At 45.5% G+C, this 20,545-nt stretch overlaps 1 protein-coding gene across 4 annotated transcripts in view; it reads left to right on the top strand.

Annotated features, from left to right (window-relative positions):
- The window catches only part of PRUNE2 (prune homolog 2 with BCH domain), a 253,971-nt gene that overhangs the window by 165,555 nt on the left and 67,871 nt on the right, over positions 1–20,545 (top strand). For all 4 annotated transcript variants that reach the window (XM_078062221.1, XM_036103212.2, XM_078062220.1 and 1 more), the window contains exons 7-9: positions 2,623–2,781; positions 6,037–12,577; positions 12,954–13,722. In XM_078062221.1, coding sequence (XP_077918347.1) covers positions 2,623–2,781; positions 6,037–12,577; positions 12,954–13,722 — 7,469 coding nt within the window. The remainder of the gene's footprint in view (positions 1–2,622; positions 2,782–6,036; positions 12,578–12,953; positions 13,723–20,545) is intronic.

The following is a 20,545-nucleotide window of genomic DNA, read 5'->3' as shown; positions in this document are numbered from 1 at the left end:
AGCTGGGAGTCTGGTGATAATTGTTATTATATGTGAAAAATCTCTTAGAAGTGTTATATATTCTTTCAAGTGTTTATAACTGTATGTGGGGGATTTTATGTACATACTGAAAAAAAATTTGAAAGGAAAATTGCTAAGCTTTTTGGCCAACGCCTTCAGTCTGGAGGATGTGGGAGGTAAGATGTAGGTAGTTGCTGTCCATTCTTGTTCTCCTTCAGGACCATAGCTTCTTTTATAATTCATGATGGCAAAAAGCTCAGCATTGAGGTCCTCTTGAGGGACAACATCTGTGATGATTTGAAATAATTTCATCTACTGAATGTGCATTGTGTAAAGTATGAGGTCCAATTTAAAAAAATATATATCATTTTAGGGGTGCACTGGGTGCCTCGGTCGGTTAAGCGTCTGCCTTCAGCTCAGGTCATGGTCCCAGGGTCATGGGATCGAGCTCCGCATCAGGCTCCCTGCTCAGCGGGAAGTCTGCAGTCTGCTTCTCCCTGTCCCCACCCCCAGCTCGTGCTCTCTCTCTCTCAAATAAATAAATAATATTTTTAAAAATATATCATTTTAAATATCTATTTCTATTGTGGGTGAATTAATTTTTTAAGTATCTTTTTAAAGATTATTACTATGACACTTGGACAATAAATAAAAAGCATGAAAACTGACAGCATGCTTTCTGGGACACAGGTTGCCAAAAGCTATTATATTGGAACATCGTAAATTTCACGGCCAAGTCAGTACAATAGGTCCTTGGTATTCAGCAACAATGTATCCTGAGAGCTTTGTGAATTCCCACCTGCAAGTCCTTGTGCCCAAAAAGGGCAATGTTCTCCTGAGATGCCTAGCAGAAGTAGACAACAACCACTCCTTGAGGGCTGGACGCTCGTGATGGGCTGGGCCCCCACACCTGTCAGGTGTCTCGTGTGGCCTCTCAGAGGCCTCATAGACCTTGACATTCAACTCAGCAGAAGGACAGAGTACGTGTGTTATGGATATTTTAAGCAGCCGGTAAATAATCTAAGCCACAAATATGAAATCCACAGGTTTCAAAGAACGAGCACGCACAAACATAAATCTGGGCACGGAACATGCCTGCATCTCCATGCACTGCACTGTCTAGCTCCTCGTCACGGCTATCTGGGGAGGGGGTACGTGGCCCCTTCTCTTCCTATGGTACATATTTCTGTGTCACTTTAATACTTTACCAGTGGCACACACAGTTCTGATGCCTTTTATATCAGAACAAAAATTGATAGAATTCTTTGTATCTCTTGAGTGCACATTATGGTGATTTCAACTGTCAGTGGATTGTCTATGATGATCATATATATATGTGTGTGTGTGTGTGTATACATATATGATAGAGGATTATGTAGCAAAGGTTGATTTTGTGTGTCTATCTCTCCAGTCATTCAAAAACATTTTTTGAAGGGCACCTGGATGGCTCAGTCAGTTAAGGGTCTGCCTTCGGCTCAGGTTATGATCCCGGGGCCCATCTTGGGCTCCCTGCTTCGCTGGGAGTCTGCTTCTCCCTCTCCCTCCCTCCCCCCCACAACTCATGCCCTCTCTCTCTCGCTTGCTCTCTCTCTCTCAAGTAAATAAATAAAATCTTTAAAACAAAAACATTTTTTGAGCAACTAGTATATGCCAGACATTATGCTAGGAGCTAACGTATGGTCTTCAGTTCATTTCTTTAAAAAAGAGAGTTAACTATGCCAACAAAGTGGTTCTCATTGCTGTTAACAAAACGGAAAAAGGCCAGCACATATTTGAAGATGATGTGAGCCACAGGTTTGTGGTAGTGGGCTCCTTTTCCACAATGATTCACTCTTTCTTAGCTACCACATAGAGCAGGAAGATCTGATAAATCATAGCCTTCCATAAATCTCCCGGCCTCCTACACCGGAATAAAAAGCATTTAGCTAGATTCATCCTTAGGGATTCTTTTTGGCTTTATAATAATCATTGGAAAACAATTATAAAAAAAAGAACAATAACTTCCTCCTATTTTTCTAGTGATAGGTTGTTATGATAGTCAGGAGCTGTTCCTAATCCTGTGAACAATAAAAGGAAAAGTATTTTTTACAAAGTCAACGTTCGAATAAATATTTTAGGAAAGAACTGTTAAGACATTTAGTCCTTGTCTAAACTATCTTAATAATGGCCAAGACTTCTGGGGTGCCTGGGTGGCTCAGTCAGTTAAGCCTCTGACTCTTGGTTTCAGTTAAGGTCAGGATCTCAGGGTGAGATGGAGCCTCATGGGGGCTCTGCACGTAGCCGGGAGTCTGCTTGGGATTCTCTCTCTCTCTCCCCCTCTGTACCTCCTCCCCCGCTCCTCCCCTTCTTCCCCTCCAGCTCACGCACACTCACTTTCTCTCTCTCTCTCTAAAAAATAAAAAATAATGGCCAAGACTCCTTCCTTCCTTGGGTTAGGAAAACAAACAAGCAAAGGACATTTTAAGCCATAGCATGAAAGTTTGCAAACTTGTGTGTTTCTCTCACTTGCCTCTGATAATAAAGAGCTGTCACGACACATCACAACGCGGGACAAATTTGTGGCACAACTCCCCGAGGCGAGGGAGTCTGGCACTAATACCAACTGGCCTGTTGTCGTTTCAGGACTGTATGTTTCACAGCAGTATCAGCACTGACTTGAAAGCATTTGCAGACAAGTTCGGTTTTGATGTCCTCATCCTCCTGGCCAGCTACCTGCTGGAGGAAGAGCAGCCCAGACGGCAGATCGCTGTGTACTCCCAGAACCTCGAGCTGTGCAGTCAGGTAAAGACCTCCTTCGGTCCGGCCCATGTGACTGCTTCCTAACCTGCTGGCTGTCACAACACGCGGTGGGACATGGGAACGGATGGGTGGCTCAAGGAAACAGACCCAAGAGATAAGGTCCTAGAGTGTGAATTTTAAGAAATGTTGGGGATATTTTGTACATTGGGCCGTTTGTGTGTGTACATATTTATATTTAAATATTTTTATTTATATAAATTTATTTATATAAATTATAATATCTATATTATTTAATTTGTTATTAATAATAAAACATTAAAATATACTTATATAAATTATAATATTTGTATATTATTTAATATATATTATATAAATAATATAACTATATTCAAATATTTGCCTCAGAGTTTTAGTTTTCAGTTTTGAGGCTATGCCACCCAAAAATCACCTAATTAGAATTGGCAGTGAGATAAATATTGGTCCTTTTTAAAAAACTGAGGTGTAATTGAATATAACATTATATTAGTTACTGGGGTACAACATAATGACTTGATATTTGTGCATATTGTGAAGTGATCACCACTGTAAGTCTAGTTAACATCCATCACCATGCATAGTTACAGAAAAAAAGGACTTTTAAGATCTACTCTCTTAGCGACTCTCAAATATATAATACAGTATTATTAACTGTAGTCGCCATGCTGTAATATTACATTCCCAGGACTTATTTATTTTGTAACTGGAAACTTGTACCTTTTGGCTCCCTTCACCACCACCACCCCCCCACACACACACAAGGCCTTTTATTTTATTTTATTTTTAAAATAATTTTGTATTGAAGTATAGTTGACACTCAATGTTACATTAGTTTCAGGTATAGAATATAGTGATTCAGCAAGTCTGTATGTTATGCCGTGCCCACAAGTGTAGCTACCTACCACCTGTCATCATACTGCAGGAATATCATTGACTATATTCTCTGTGCTGTGCCTTCCATCCTGATGACCACATGGGCCCTTTTTTTTTTTAATTTTTTTATTGTTATGTTAATCCCCATACATTACATCATTAGTTTTAGATATAGCGTTCCATGATTCATTGTTTGTGCATAACACCCAGTGCTCCATGCAGAACGTGCCCTCCTCAATACCCATCACCAGGCTAACCCATCCTCCCACTCCCCTCCCCTCTAGAACCCTCAGTTTGTTTTTCAGAGTCCATCGTCTCTCACCACATGGGGCCTTTTAAAAGATTCCCATATCTATTTGTCTTCTAGACCAAATCCATAGAGGGAAAGAATGTATCTTTTTCACCCAAAGAAAGGCAAGGTCTCCTGGGGGTGATATTTTCTTTGAGGACTGCTACTTGGTTATACCTAAAAAAAATTCAGTCCCTGTCTAAATACCTATTTGATGCCCAGTGTTTAGTAACTGGTAATCTAATGCTTTGATCGAAATTGGCTTGTCTCCAAGTACTATAACTCTGACTGGGTAATTAGCTCCTCTTGCTTGATAACTGAATTTTTTAACCCAACGTTTTAGAAATAATATAAGAAGTAGACACAATTAATCAAAATAGGGCACCGGCTATACCAAACCAGGCATATTTAACAACTAATATGAGAACCTACATGATTCATTATAATATGGACGACATGAACACAAAGCAGTTTCATCACTGTCTTTCCTCACTAATGGATTAGACACCTGTCTATCTGCAGGTGGCTATAGGCAAAGTCTCAGGAGACTCCTTTCTCATTCTACATCCTCACTTGCTGTCCCCCAAGAGACCCATCTTGGCTGTATTGCATGTGACTGTAGGTACTCACTGACTCCTCTGTGCATTCTCAAGTCCAAGTGTGAAACAGGAAAGAGCCCCTGCTCCTGCTGCAGATGTGTTCTGTACCCTCCCTTCAGACCCTCACACACCTGTGCATTGCATCACCAACCTGTGGCTTTTTCAATGTTTTTGCTCTGCACTGGGTTTCCAAGCTGAATTCTATGTCTGGTCACTGGTTTCCTAGGGACCAACTTACATCTCCTAAGCCTCCAATATGGTGGTTTTTCAAATCGCTTTTAGTAGCAAAGCAGCTTTAAAAATTGGTTAATCTTAAACAAACAAAAGTAGAAGAGCAGATGAAGGGATTAGAAGCCCTGGAGCCCGCTCTGCATACCTCTCCTCTTCCCCATGCTCCCCTCCCCAATCACCTGGGAGACAGTTCCTCTGAATCTTGAGCAACACAAGGTCAACACTACCCTAGAGGAAACCCTCTGTGTCCATGTGACCTTAGGTGATTAAGGGCCAGCTTCTGCAGAATTCACAGCATGGCTCCATCATGTGTCACCTGCATGGCGTTGGTCAAGGTATCTGACCTTGCTGTGTCTCGGTGTCATCACTCGCAGAACAGGGATAAAGAATCCCTACCTTGTACAGAATTATTATGAGGATTAAAGGAGATACCGCACATAAAACCCTTAGAACTGTGCCTGGCATACAGAAACAATATATGTTAATTATTATTATTACTATTAATGTGAGCTCGGAGTTATTTTCAGTGTTGTTGCTATCACCTCCACGAATCCTGTGGGGCCATTTTGAAAGCCCAGTAGGCAAAATATCCCTGACGTTTCCTAAAAATCATAGAGCTGAGGCCCGGTTCTGGCCTCACACCAGTTGTCACACATTCTCTTGACCTCCGAGGGCAGCTTTGTCTATTCTGAGCTCCATGTTGATGCTTCCCGGGGGGCAGCAAGAGACAGTGGGGGCTCGCGTGCTGTTGGAAAGCTCCATCCCTGGTAGCTTTCTCTTTCCTATTTTCTCCTTTGCCTTATGAGGCTTTCGGAGGTAAAGGCAGGTCCTGGGTGCCTCCTCCCGCCCCGTTTCCCCTCATGCCCACACTCATCCCCGCCCCCCCACCTGCCAGTTCTCAGCAACCAGCATTATCTCTGCTTTTTGCAAACTTGAGTTTCACTCCTGTTGGAAGATGATATTATATTACACCAAGAAAAGGATTAAAATGCTTTACATCTCTTCACCTGTAACTTTCAGGAGCAAACAACATTGAGCTGCTGGATTTTGAGTTAAAAGAAAAGCCAGTTCGATGGGATTGTAGAAAGAGGTGGTGGTATGTTAAGTGGGACTTTCCGTGTCTTACATTACTCGGTGTTCCGTTGTTTGAGATCTTCTTTGTAGACTGATGCACACAGATTAATTTTATATTAAGGCAAATTAAGAAAGCCAAACTGCAAAGAGCAGAGTGCCTCAGTGCTCACATGAACCCCTGTGCCTCCCTGACAGATTTGCTGTGAACTGGAAGAATGCCAGAACCCTTGCCTAGAGCTGGAGCCCTTTGAATGTGGCTGTGATGAGATCCTGGTGTACCAGCAGGAGAACCCTTTGGTGACCTGTGATCAGGTGGTTCTTCTTGTCAAGGAAGTCATCAACAGGAGGTGTCCAGAGATGGCCTCCAACAGCCGAACGTCCTCAACAGAAGCCGTGGCAGGCAGCGCCCCACTGTCCCAGGGATCTTCCGGGATTATGGAGTTGTATGGTTCTGACATAGAGCCACAACCCAGCTCCGTGAATTTCATAGAAAACCCTCCAGATCTGAACGATTCTAACCAGGCTCAGGTGGACGGGAACGTAGACCTCGTCAGCCCGGACAGTGGCTTGGCCACCATTAGGAGCAGCCGTTCATCCAAGGAGAGCTCGGTTTTCCTCAGTGATGACAGCCCAGTGGGAGAAGGTGCGGGGCCTCACCACAGCCTCCTCCCAGGGTTTGACTCCTATAGTCCCATCCCTGAAGGAGCAATAACAGAGGAGCTTGCCCAGTCCAGAGAACACAGTGAATCCTTTGATCTCTTCAACTTTGACCAAGCGCCCATGGCTTCTGGGCAATCCCAACCATCTTCCCATTCTGCAGACTACTCTCCCGCAGACGACTTCTTCCCCAATAGTGATTCATCAGAAGGACAACCCCCCACAGGGCCTAAAGAAACCAGTGGGATAGGGATGGACATGTCTAATTATTCATCCAGTTCGCTTTTGTCAGGGGCTGGCAAAGATAACCTTATGGAATTTGATGAGGAGTTTGGTGAGAGACAAGAAAGTCCCCAGGATCACTCTGAAAGAAATTTGAGCCTGACAGGTTTTGTGCGAGATAAATCTCCTTCACCAGAAAGGCTAAAAAATATTGGAAAGAGGGTCCCACCAACACCTATGAATAGCTTTGTAGAAAGCTCGCCATCTACCGAAGAACCAGCTCTACTCTATCCAGAAAATGTGACTCAAAAAGCAACAGACACAGGTCACATCGGGCCACCACAGACCCGTGCGAGGTGCAGCAGCTGGTGGGGGGGGTTGGAAATCGACTCTAAAAATATTGCAGATGCATGGAGTTCCAGTGAGCAGGAGTCTGTCTTCCAGAGCCCCGAGTCATGGAAAGATCATAAGCCAAGCCCAGCAGACAGGAGAGCCTCAGATTCTATATTTCAACCAAAGAGTCTCGAATTCCCAAAGTCAAGTCCCTGGGAGTCTGAATTCGGTCGGCCTGGGCTTGGCAGCAATGATATTCAAGACCAGAATGAGGACCCTTTGAAGTTTCAGAATGTGCCCCCGGAGAAATCGAATTTGCCAAATGCTTCTCCCCAGGGAACAAATCACCTGATAGAAGACTTTGCCGCCTTGTGGCGTTCTGATCGCTCTCCCACAGCGATGCCGGAGCCGTGGGGAAATCCCCCAGAAGATGGTGACCCAGCTGCTGTGGTGTCATTCCCAGCCTGGAGTGCCTTTGGTAAAGAAGATGGTGCCAAAGCTCTGGCAAATACCTGGAATCTGCACCCAACCAGTGGTGAGACACCTTCTGTGAGGGACCCGAGCGAGTGGGCCATGGCAAAAAGTGGGTTTTCTTTTCCTTCAGAAGACAATTCACCCAGCGAGGCAAATAATGAAGAAATCTGGGGCAAGAAGAACCACGCCCCCAGGGATGATATCCTTATATCTGGGAATCCCAGCTCTGATCTGGATCACGCGTGGAATAGTTCTAAGCCAACCCAGGAAAATCAGAATGGTTTAGTGGATCCAAAAGTTAAGGGGAAGGTGTATGAAAAGGTTGATTCCTGGAACCTTTTTGAGGAGGGTATCAAGAAAGGAGGGTCAGATGTCCTGGCACCTTGGGAAGATTCCTTCTTATATAAATGTTCCAATTACAGTGCATCCAACATGGGGGAAGATTCAGTGCCTTCCCCCTTAGATACCAACTACTCCACGTCTGACTCTTACACTTCACCAACATTTGCTGGAGATGAAAAAGAAACAGAAAACAAACCATTTGCTCAAGAGGGAGGCTTGGAGTCAAAAGATGCTAACTCTGCCACGGGGGAGCCTGAAATGCCTCCTCGGTCCCCAGAGCAGCCACCCAGGAATCGAATTAGCTCAGGCCCCGGGGACCTAGAAATGTGGGGTTCCCCTGATGCAGATAATAGTTCTCAAATAAATGTCACTCATAGCCCAGATAAAGATTTCCTCGAGACGGAGCCCCCCGATGATAAGAACATCTCCCTGGAAGATGACGTCGGGGAAAGCAGTCTGTCCAGTTACGACGACCCCAGCATGATGCGGCTGTACAATGAAACCAACCGTCAGCTCACGCTTCTGCACAGCAGCACCAACTCCCGCCAGGCGGTCCCCGACAGCCTCGACTTGTGGAACAGGGTGATTCTGGAGGACACGCAGTCCACTGCGACCATCTCCGATATGGATAACGATTTGGACTGGGATGACTGCAGTGCTGGTGTGGCGATCTCCAGCGATGGTCAGGCGCAAGGATACATGGCTGAAGGTCCCGAACCTGAGACCCGATTTTCCGTGAGACATCTGGAACCATGGGGTGTGGAGTATCAGGAAGCAAATCAGGTAGACTGGGAACTCCCTGCCTCTCCGGAGCAGAGCAGGGACCCTCCTGCCAACGAATATCACAGCCTGAATGAAGGAAGTGGGCAGCTAATCGCGAATAATATTTGGGATTCCGTCATGAGAGATAATGACATGTCTTCATTAATGTTACCAGGCCCATCCTATGTTACAGATTCTGAACGACACAAATCACCTCCTGAAACTCCCAACTCATCAGAAAAAAGTAAGGACGGTTCTATCCCAGAGGTGCTAGAAGCTTCTGGAGCCAATGAGTCGGGAGCACTTGATCCCGAGAAGCAGAACACGGGTAGAGGAACCCTGCCAAGTGATGCAGCATCCTGGGCAACCACCCTTGAGAATCCAGGGCATTTTGCACACTCAGATCCATGGGAAGGTCCTAGCTATGGACAAAGTGAAGGTGAGGAGGAAGCCCGTGGAGCTGTTGCAAGGGAGCGCCTCAGTGAGGAGGAGATGCTAGACAGAGCCTCGGGGATTTCTGGAAAAGGGCCAAGTGATGGGGAACACTCCTCCCCAGTGGCATCTCAACATCAGGAAATCTGCGATGAATCGGGCAAAGTCAGCTCTCTTTCACTCACTTCTAGTCCTCAGACTGAGGAACCCCAGGAGGTTTTAGAGCATGAGAGGGGGTCCTACAATCCAGATCCCTGTGATGGGCACACAGAGGTGTCCACAAACGACCCGCAGGCCCAAGAGACCTGCGAAAAGCACCTCATGTATCACAGAAATTCAGGTGAAACCACTGAAATTTCAGGTGGGCTGAATTTAACAAAAACTGTATCTTTACCTGAAATGGATCTTGAGAAAACTGAAAAATGTAACGTTCTGGAGCCAGAGAGAGTGAACCAAGAGCCACCCCATGAATGTCCCCAAAGCCTTGACATTTGGGATGCCTCTGTAGACAGTGACGTGCAGGTCAATTTACCAAGTTCTGAGATAACTAAGGATCTTGAAGTCGAGAGTACTGAAGACAACCTTCCAGGAGCTATTCCATCAGGAAATTATCGCAGAGATAGTATTTCTAGTGAGTATACACATTCCAGTGCATCGAGTCCTGGCCTATACGATTCTTCAGCTGCATTGCCTTCCTGGGACCAGAGACCCAATACAGGGCATCAGGAGCAGCATCAAGATGATTGGAGCCAACAGAATCACCAAGAATCTGCACTAATTACTACTGACAGCCAAGTAGAAGTAATTGCTGAAATGAAGGACCTGGAGAAAACCAGAATGGACAGGTTGGAAAAGAGCTTAGATCACAAGGTTCCTAAATTTTTAGAGATTTGGAATGACTCCATAGATGGCGATTCCTTTTCCTCTTTATCCAGCCCTGAAACAGGCAAATATTCAGAATATTCCGATGCCTATCAAGAAGGAAATCTAGTGGTTAGCCATCAGGAGAAAAACGACCATGACATTTCTAAAACTGTGCAGCCAGAGGATGCCAGGTTCACTGCAACAAGCTCAGGTTCTGATGACGACAGCATAGGCGATGAAGAGTCAGTGGAGAGAGAGATCCATCTGGGCACTTGCCAAGCTGCTCAGAGTGAACCCGGGGCTTGGGACTCACTGAATGAACCTAATAAGTTCTTGGGCACAGCTGATCCTAATGATGAATTTTCTGCCTATGGAGGCGGTTCAGAACCAACAGAGAATAAGTCAACCCCGTTCTGTGACAATCAACAAAACAGTCCCGATCACTGGAATCTCTCGCCACTAAAGGAGACTGAACTACAGATCACAGCAGTGGATAAGGAGATGAGATCTCCGGAAACAGCGAATACAGGAGATACCCCATGGCAAATCTCCCCCCAAAGTGAATCGAAGAATGAGAATTATTCTAAATTGGAAGTGCTTGGCTTCTCAACCGAGAGCACTGAGTGGTGGAATGCCTCTCTACAAGGAGGACGACCAATTGAGAGTGCATTTGAAAGGGAATTACCTAGCTCAAGTACTGTGTTAGAGATGAGTTCTTCAGTGTACCAAAACGTGAGTCCTTGGGGAGCGCCCGTTCAGGGTGATACCAAACCCATGGAAACGCAATGTACCAATCCTTTCACCGAGGAACATCAGTCCCCCTTCCTGGATAGCAATGAGAACTCCCATGAGCAACTTTGGAACATTCAACCAAGGCAGCCAGACCCCGAAGTTGATCAGCTTAGCCAGCTGATAATATTGGACCAAATTAAAGAAAAGGATTCCAGAGAGCAAAGCTTCGTGTCTTCTGCTGGTCAAGAACTGACTCCAGAAACACCTAACCAAGAGCAGCAGTGTCAGAACACAATGCTGTCCGTCTGGGATCAGCCAGACCCAACATTTACTCACACAGATGAAAATGGATGTGTGATATCTAACGTCTCCACAGTTGAGTGCCAAGAAACAAATTGGTGGGAAGAAGGAAAATCATATCCCGGTGAAATAACGAATTCAACCATTGCCTCAGATTTCCCCGCTGTCAGTTCTCCCACCCAGTTGATAAAGAAGTCAAGCTCTGAATGGGATGTCTCTCCCCCTAGTGAGGGCCCCCAAGGCACATTTGTTCCAGATATTTTACATGGCAACTTCCAAGAGGGTGGGCAACTGGCCTCAGCTTCGCCTGACTTGTGGATGGATGCTAAGCAGCCCTTCAGTTTGAAAGCAGATGGTGAGAATCCAGATATACTGACTCACTGTGACCATGACAGCAATTCTCAGGCTTCCAACAGCCCTGATATATGTCATGATTACGAAGTAAAGCAAGAGACTGAGCTGCACATCAAGGCTGGAGTGGGACCTGAAGGGGAAGCTGGTGAGTTATATCTCACTGAGCCGAAGATGGATGAAGAACCCAATCCGGAGCCTGGGCGGGAATTTGTCCCATACGATTCAGAACTATCTTCTGAAGACGTGATTCCACTGCCTCCCATCAGTGATCAAGCGAACACAAGGGGCTCATCTCAGCCTGCCTCTCACAAAGGTTCCCCTGAACCTTCTGAAATCAATGGTGGAAATAACACAGGTTTCAAAGCATCCGAGAATGGAGTTTCCCCAGATACAGCACCAATTCTGCAGCTTGTGGACAGAACAATCTCAATGACTGAAAACATGGGAACCGGTATTTTTGTAACTCTCCAAGAGCCAACTATGGACAGCAACAGCTCGCTGATGTCAGAGGGCTTTTCCCCGGAAAGTCAGACAGATGCAGGAGCCTTGCTGGACCACGAGCAGCCTTTTGCTAGTGAGAATTCTGCCCCTGGTCATGACGCCTTGCTAGCCTCCGACACTTGTCTGGATGTAAGTGAAGCTGCTTTTGACCACAGTTTCAGTGATGCCTCAGGTCTTAACACATCCACGGGAACGATAGATGACATGAGTAAATTGACATTATCAGAGGGCAATCCCGAAACGCCAGGTGATGGGGATACAGGGAAGCAAGACATCTGTTCATCCGAAGCCTCGTGGGGTGATTTTGAATATGATGTCATGGGCCAAAATATCGATGAAGATTTGATGAAAGAGCCTGAACATTTTCTCTATGGTGGTGACCCTCCCTTGGAAGAAGATGCTCTGAAGCGATCTCTGGCGCCTTACACACCCCCCTTTGATTTGTCCTATCTCACAGAACCTACTCCTGGTGTCAAAACAACGGAGGAGGCTGGGTCTCCAGAGGATGAGTCTCTGGGGAGCGAAGCAGCCAAGATCCTGCTTTCTGCCCTTCCTGATCAAAGGAGCAAGGAAAAGCACGAAGGAACCCAAAATAGCCAGCCCGGACAGCTGGTTGTGCTGCATATTCATGAAGATCCTGAGTCGGTCTCTTTGCCAGAGGGAGCCGACTCCAACCTTGAGCTGTCTCCATCAAACATTGACTGGGAAGTAGAAACAGATAACTCAGATTCACCAGCAGGTGGAGACGTAGGACCACCAAATGGTAAGAAACAACCGGGTCCTCCACCCCTCCCACCCCACCCCACCCCACCCCCACTCCCAGAAACTGCTGCTTTCATGCAATTAACATATTTGTAAACCGAGCTCTTCCTACCGTTGTGGGTAAAAAAGAGGAACTAACTGCATTTGCAATGCATGCTTCACCAAGTCCTGCGTGGCAGCCGTAAATGTCTGCTCCTTGTTAATACCTCTCTTTGAGGGTGCCTGAGAAAATACAACAGCTCTACCAAAAAAAAAACAAATAAATAAAAATTCTTAAATTATCTCTCCTTAAATGGATCATTTGCAAACATCACAAATCACATAACGTGTTAATTCAGCCTTGTTCGCCCCTTCTCGCCTTCATCTTCCACTTCTAGGTACCACCGAGGGAATATCAGAGTTGGAAGAAGAAAAAGTAATTCCTGTCAAAGAGCCTGAGCAGCTAACACCAGAATACAGGGAAGTAGTGTACATGGAGAAGAATGAAGATCATCATGCACTACACATGGATTACATACTTGTAAACCATGAAGAAAATTCACCCCCAACTCCAGGGCCCAGTGAAGCCAGAGAATACATGTGTGAATTAGGAGAGTTTCACACAGGTTCTGAAGGAACAGGGCTGCCAGGAACTCAGCTAGCAGGCTTCCCAGATTCCTGTCAGCCTGCCTCCTTAAATGAAAGAGAAGATTCTCATCCTGTAGATAGAATGTCTCCCAAAGGTGATAAGAGATCATCTCTTGAGAGCCCTGGGCAAGACCAGAGCTGGATGGTCTTGGGCCATGGTGAGGTCGGTGATCAGTCACTGGAAGCTAGGAACTCGGGGCCTGGATGGTCTGGCAAGGTGGTAGAGCTGACCTCCGCTTGTGGCTTGGGCCAAGGTCCCCAAATGCAGGTTCTAGGAGGAATGAAGCCTGTGGAATCTTTAGCACTAGAAGAGGCCCCTGGTCTGGGCAGCCAACCCCAGAAGAGCAAGAGCCGAGGCAGGGCTGGCCCAGATGCAGTTCTGCGACAGCCTGTCGCCCATGACAATGAATGGGAAATGCTGCCACCCCAGCCTTCTCAGAAAAACAGGATCCTTGAAACGGAAATGGAGGAGGAGACAGAGTTTCTGGAGCCCAGAACAAGGAAACCGAGGCCAAACGGGTAAGCGCAAAAGCTAGATTTATTTATTTATTTATTTTTCCTGAAAAATACTGTGTTAGAATCTGGGGAAAAGGTGAGGGATTGTGGAATATGAAGAATAACTAGATGATGACGGGAGCTTTGCTTCTATGTATGGCCAAGTGTACCATCCGTAAAAGCAGCTGCTAGATAACCATAAAGATAATGACGATTTGTGTGTATTTTCAGCCAAACAAACAAAAACAAAAACCCTTCAGTTTCCATCCAGAGTCTGTACTTACCCTTCCGATACTTACACGTACTCAACCTACTCAATCCCTATATTACTCTTAAACAGGCAGCTGGAACCAGAGAAGGGAGGGCACTAACATTTTTTCATAGAGCGTCAAACAGTTTGCTCACATCATCTCATTTAATACTTACAACAGCCCTGAGGTGGTAGGCATTATTACCTTTACTTTCCACATGCTGGTGGGGGTGCCTTGAATTAAGGAACCAGAGTGAACGCTCTGGAATTCAAAGGTTTTCACCTCCAGAGTCCATGCTTTTCCAGCAGACACACAGCCTATCTCACGCAAAGGGCAAATCTGGTTGTATGTCCTACCTCACTTACGAGGAGGGCTAACTGAGGCTCAAAATCTTCACGTGAAACATTCACTCCCCAACTGGCTGAAAAATTGGCAAACAACCATCAAACTAGGGATTCATTCATTCATTCCCCACGTGGTGTCAGAGAGTCTGCTCTGTATGGAGTTTCTGGGTAGCCAGTGGATATATGGCAGAATGTCATGGAACAGAATGTCATCTCTGCCCTCGAGCTTCCCAGGCCCTGTTGACACCATGAAGGGTTGTTCGTTTCTCTTCATTTGTCCTGATGGAGCCCTCTTGCTCCCAGGGACAAAAAGGCAAATTGGGACAAGAAGAAGATCATGTTTCCTCTTTAAAATGTAGTGGAAAAAAAGATCTCTTTTTCCTACTCATTTCAGGAGTATAAAAGACTGTGCATACCACATACTCACTATGAGTCAAAGACTCTGGATTCCAGCCTGGCTCTGCCCTTACTGGCCATGTATTTGGGCATTAACCCTAGGCTTACATTTCTTCCTCCATAAAATTGGTGACTTGGGCTGGAGGACCTCAGGCCTTCCTCAAGCTCCCATTTGTGCGAGCTTCACTTGCGTACAAACAGAATGTGTCCGTGAGAGCTTTGGTCTTCGCAAATTGCATTTCTCCAGGAAAGGAATAAGAAAACAAGAAGGAACAGCAGGAATATATCAAGGGTTAGTAAAGTGCCATAAAGAGTTAAAAGCTCAGATTCAAGGTCAGCTTCCTAAATCCAGACCTTTTCAGTTGGCCTAATCTGTCTTTCGTCCTGTCAAGCTATTTCCTTCCAGAGAGACCGCAGATCCGTTATCAGAAAGAGAGTAGCAGATGGATCCCAGCAGCCCCTCTGACATTGTTATAGATTGAGCTCAGAACTCAGGCAGCCTCGAGTTGGCTGAGCCATTGTTTGGCTTCTTGTCTGCATTTTTGCACATGCCCCTGCAATTCGACAGATGAGACTGTTCAATTGTATCACTAGCCCCCTTTCTTTCTGGAAGATTTCTTTGCTCATATTTTTCTGCTCAGCCCCTGCAGTAATGACAATTTTCTCACAATTAGGGGAGGGAGCAGATTTTCCCGCCAGCATTTGTATTACCTTTTGCATAAATAATTTACTCTTGACTGTATTTGAAAGGGTCCCTCTGTGCTAGATTTTGAGAGGGTACGGAGTTGTGGGAAACAGTGATTCTCTGAGTGGGGTCCTAAAACCAGCAGCCTCAGGGTGCCTGGCTAACTCAGTCGGTAGAACATGGGACTCTTGATCTGGGGGTTGGGAGTTGAAGCCCCACGTTGGCAGTAGAGATTACTTAAAAAAAATTTTTTTTTTTTTAAATAAAACCAGCAGCCTCAGAATCACCTGGGTGCTTGCTAGAAATGCAAATTACTGACCCTACTCCTTACTCTTCCTGAATCAAGAAATCGAGATGGGGTCCAGCCATCTGTGCTTTAACACGGGTGATTCTGGTGCATGCTTAAGTTTGAGAACCACTGGTCTAAAACTTCCTCACAGCCCTCTAGTTTAAGAAGGGAGTTAAACACAGGTAAAGAGGTAGATAATAGTGTAACATGTAAATCAAAGTAATTAATGACCAACATATGTAGAAATATGAATAGCTACCTATCATGAGCATTTGCCACGGACCGGGTACTAAGCCCTATGTATGCACTACCTCATATTACCCTGGCAGGGATTACACAAGGAAGGACACTGATGTTTAGAAAGGTTGAGGGGCGCCTGGGTGGCTCAGTCAGTTAAGTGTCTGCCTTCGGCTCAGGTCATGATCCCAGGGTCCTGGGATCGAGCCCCTCATCGGGCTCCCTGCTCAGCGGGGAGTCTGCTTCTCCCTCTCCCTCTCCCTCTCCCCTTGCTTGTTCTCTCTCTCTCTCACTCTCTCTCTCAAATAAATAAATAAAATCTTAAAAAAAAAAATAAAACGGTTGAATCACTTGGTCTGGTTTCCAGTTAGAAGGTGAAGAAGCTGGGATTTGAATTTAAGTTTTTCCATGTCCAGAGTGTGTGTTCATGCTAGTGAATTAAGAGGGGAGGCATCTGCATAGGGCACCTTTACAGAGGAGGAGCCTGGGTGGCTTAGTACCCACCCGCATCAGGAGGCAGAGTGCCCAGGACCCCCAGGAGTTTAAAGGGCCCACGTGAAACTTTGAATTTCTTTTAACATCTAAAGAAAAAAAATGATTATGCTCCTGTGTGGATTATATTTTTCCCTACCAATGCAGAGGTAAAATAAAGTTTTGGATTTTTTTTTTTAATGAAGGAAAGAGCCCGGGAAAGTAACAGTGCCTAAGGCCCACCAAAGGCATAATGTGGCCCTGAGAGGTGTAATTCGAGATGGGCATTAAGGGAAGGTCATAATTTGGAAAGGCAAAGAAGAGGGTAAGAGATCAGCCAAGCTGTCTAGGAAGAGAGAGATGAAGGAAACCATGGACACAGGAAGATCATCACAGAAGCAATATAAGATAGTCCTATTTTTCTGACTAAAAAGCTGGAAACATCTTCTGACACAGAGTTTGGTCATAGGGCAGAACCAAGACTGTCCTGAAGTTTGGGCTTCAAAAAGAGAAGTAGGCTGATAGTATATGCAATATGACATACCAGCTACAAATTGGCTTCGAACCCTCCCCCCCCCCGCTGCACCCCCTCACTCAAGTTCCCACACTGGTTTGAGAGCTGCAAGCCATATTGTCAAAATGCAAGGAGGCCTCAGAAGGTGGTTTTTCTCCTTGTACTTCACCGACTTCCTCTTGTTAACAGAACTCGTTATGAGTGTGGGGAGAGAAACTCTCTCCCTTGAGATTAGCAGCGCTGGGTCCTGGTTCCTAGGATCCATCTTCCCTCTTCCCAGAGGCTTTGCCAACACCTTGGTCATCCTCCAGCTATAGACCCGCCAGCTCAGGATCACACCCCAACTCCCAAGACGGTGATGGATATGCCCAATCTTTCCGATGGGGTCACAGAGAACATCGGCACGGTAATCTGCACCACACACAATGTTCTTAAAATAGGGAAGAACTAGTTAATAGGTTTCTTTTAAAAAAGACATGGTTGCAAGAATGTCCTGCGAAAAAAGGGTCATTTGGTTATGTACTAGTCAGGGTTCTCCAGAGAAACAGAACTAATAGGAGCAATAGGAGCTATCCATCTATCTTTGATCGAGAGAGAGAGAGAGAGAGAAATTATTTTAAGGAATTGGAATTGGCTCACCCAGGTTTAGGGGCTGGCAAGTCTGAAATCTATAGGACAGGCCAGCCGGCTAGAAACTCAAGCAAGAGTTGTTGCGGTCTTGAGTCTGAATTCTGCAGGATAGTGGGCTGGAAACAGGCAGAGTCTCTGTGTTGCAGACTTGAGGAGAGTTCCTTCTTTTTTGAGAAACTTCAGACCCTGCTCCTAAGGCCTTCAACTGACTAGACAAGGCCCACCCACATTCTGGAGGATAATCTGCCTTACTCAAAGTCTGCTGATTTCAGTGTTAATCACATCTGAAAAAAATACCATCCCAGCAACACCTAGACTGGTGTTCAACCAAATAACTGGGCACCATAGCCTAGCCAAGTTGACAAATAATATTAATAATCATAGGTTATATTCAAAAGCCTGAACTAACTACATGCTAAGTGAACATGAAACCATTAACATTTGTAAACTCACTACCATCTAAATTATATAAAAGTGGGTTGACCAATATACAAATATATTGGCTTTCTCTGGGTGTGGGGTAAGGAAGTAGCTGTGAGGGGTGATAAATGGAAATAATTTCCAAGAGGAGGAAGTAAACTGACTCTACTTATCTGGTCTCTTGTAGATACACGCAGGGGTGGGGGCAGGGCAGTGGGAGGCAGAGGGGAGGAGGACGAGGGGGAGCTCTGGCACATGTGCTTTTGAAACAGTATTTAGAAATAACCTGATCCAGGGGCGCCTGGGGGGCTCAGTTGGTTAAGCGTCTGCTTTCGGCTCAGGTCATGATCTCAGGGTCCTGGGATCGAGCCCTTCATCGTGCTCTCTGCTCAGCAGGGAGTCTGCTTCTCCCTCTCACTCTTCCTCTGTGCTTGCTTGCTCTCTCTCTCTCTCTCTCAAATAAATAAATAAAATCTTTAAAAAAAAGAAGAAATCACCTGATCCTTATATTTGTGGAGCTACAGTTCCTAGCCCTGTGAGGTGAGTTATTTGGTACTCCCTAAAATAAAAATGACCTTCAAACGCAGTAGAGTCATACTGCATACAACCTGCTTCTTATGGTCATCGCTGTGCATTCTTTCTTTTTAAATTAGTGACGCTGGCCTTTTTTTTCTGTCTGACAAGACTGTGGGAAGTAACTCCCTTTTCTCCCTGTGAGTGACCCCATTAAATCTTTATACAGTTTTCACGAGACCCTCTAAAACCAGACTTTTTCTGTCTGGGACTTACAGCTGAGGAATTAGTACAATGGGTCTTAAACCCATGTGAATGCTGAAAATGAAAAACAGGTAAAGAAATAATCTGTCGACGCTTTCTCTCGACGTTGGGTAACGATATGTTTGGGCAAGCAGAAGAATCAGGCTCTTTGAGCACATACTACCCCCTCTCTGGGTCTTGCTGTTTGGATGGGCTGCATCCCAGTTCCAAACATTCGCCTTTTCTCCAAGGTAAGTTGATATTCCATAAACGACAGCTGTCCCTTGTTTATTCACTGTTATTTGGCTTTGCCCTGAACCAAACTTACAACACCAAACTTGGCATTGACTCTGTGTTCATTTATTTTTGTAATTATATTTGATCACTTGATGTGTTGAGTTTGGTGGCGTGGTGGCGATAATTAAATATCATTCAATGTTCTTTAAATTTGTACTTGGACTCAGGCCTTAGTCTCCTTTTTGGGAAAAAAAAATTTTTTTTTGGTTTTTTTCCGCGTCTCCCCACCAGCCCGTGTTAGCTCTCCACTACTGGCCAGCCTTACCCAGGACAGATGTCAAATAAGTCTGGTCCCACCCAATCGCCAACTGAGAGCAGCAGGGCCAGTTTTATTATGCTTACTTCATAGATAAACCAGCTCAGTAAATGAGCCGTTAATGTCATCCAGAAATGAGACAGTGGTAACATAAGGACTTGAACTTCTGTCTTCTCCCTTCCAGCCCAGTGCTTGTCAATAAGACACAGAGGCCAAATCAATCATTTTTTACAAAGTATTCTACAGGTTGATGTATTTCTTCCTATTCTTCCATTGTCCCATTGAGAAGTGCATCGCGTTTAATAGCCAAAATTCCCAGAGTGTTATTTGGAGAATAACTGAATCAGAACTCACCGCTGAGCCTTCACTCTGTCGTGTGACCTACTGAGCCCTTCCCAGGCCTGAATGCACATTTTACACCACAGCTCATTTGTGATGGTTACTGCCCTGTCAGTGGGCTGTTCCCCATCTGTGGTTTGTGGGGCCAACTCAAGTGGCCAGAGACCAGAGAGGGGTGAGGGAATCAAAGCCCCTCAATGTACGGCTAAGTTTTCCAAATATTTATAGACATGGTATTTTGTGGTAAAGGATTTTATAGTAAGAAAAGGCCATGAAAACCAAGATGAGGTGGTACAAGTCGGCTGTCCCATGGGAGGAACACCCACAGAGGAGCCCTTTTGTGTTGTGTTGGCTTCTAGTCTGAGGAAGAATCCAAGGTATTTCTCCAGCTGGAAAAGTGAAATGTCAAAACTGATGTCAGGAATAAAAAATAAAAAAAAAAGACTTCCATGAAAATTGATGGCATTTGAGGAAAGACAAGAAGTCATGGCTTACAAAAGCAGGATACGTCAGTCTATCAGGGACCCAGCAGGAGAGAGATGACACATTCGAATGAGGGTAATTTGAGAAATATTTAATAAAGGGAGTATTTACAAAGATGGAAGCAAAGTGTGAGGAGCTCACAAGGAATGGTGTAGTAGCTCAGGAATAGAAACAGTACAGCTGTTCTCGTTCCTAGGCCTCAGGGGCAAGGAGAGGGTGCTTTCCAGAACCCAGAACAAGAATGTCAGTTTTCCTGAGAATAGCCGTGGCCTAGTGTTGAGGGGCACGGCCAGCCAGGGGCCTTCCCACAGGGAGGAAGCCAGAGGAGAGCAGATCCTTGCCTCCCCTCTTCCTCCCTCTGATCTCCCACCAGGGCCCCCAAAACCAAGTGGAATTCAGAGTGGGAGGGAGCCTCCTAGGGCAGAGAGCAAGGGGGACAAAGTAAGAGAGTGAAGCTGAAGCAGCACCCAGATGTTATT

This window comes from Halichoerus grypus, chromosome 14 (assembly GCF_964656455.1).
Source record: "Halichoerus grypus chromosome 14, mHalGry1.hap1.1, whole genome shotgun sequence".
NCBI classification, from domain to species: domain Eukaryota; kingdom Metazoa; phylum Chordata; class Mammalia; order Carnivora; family Phocidae; genus Halichoerus; species Halichoerus grypus.
The sequence above is the reverse complement of the archived record's forward strand: the minus strand, read 5'-3'. Positions and strand labels throughout refer to the sequence as shown.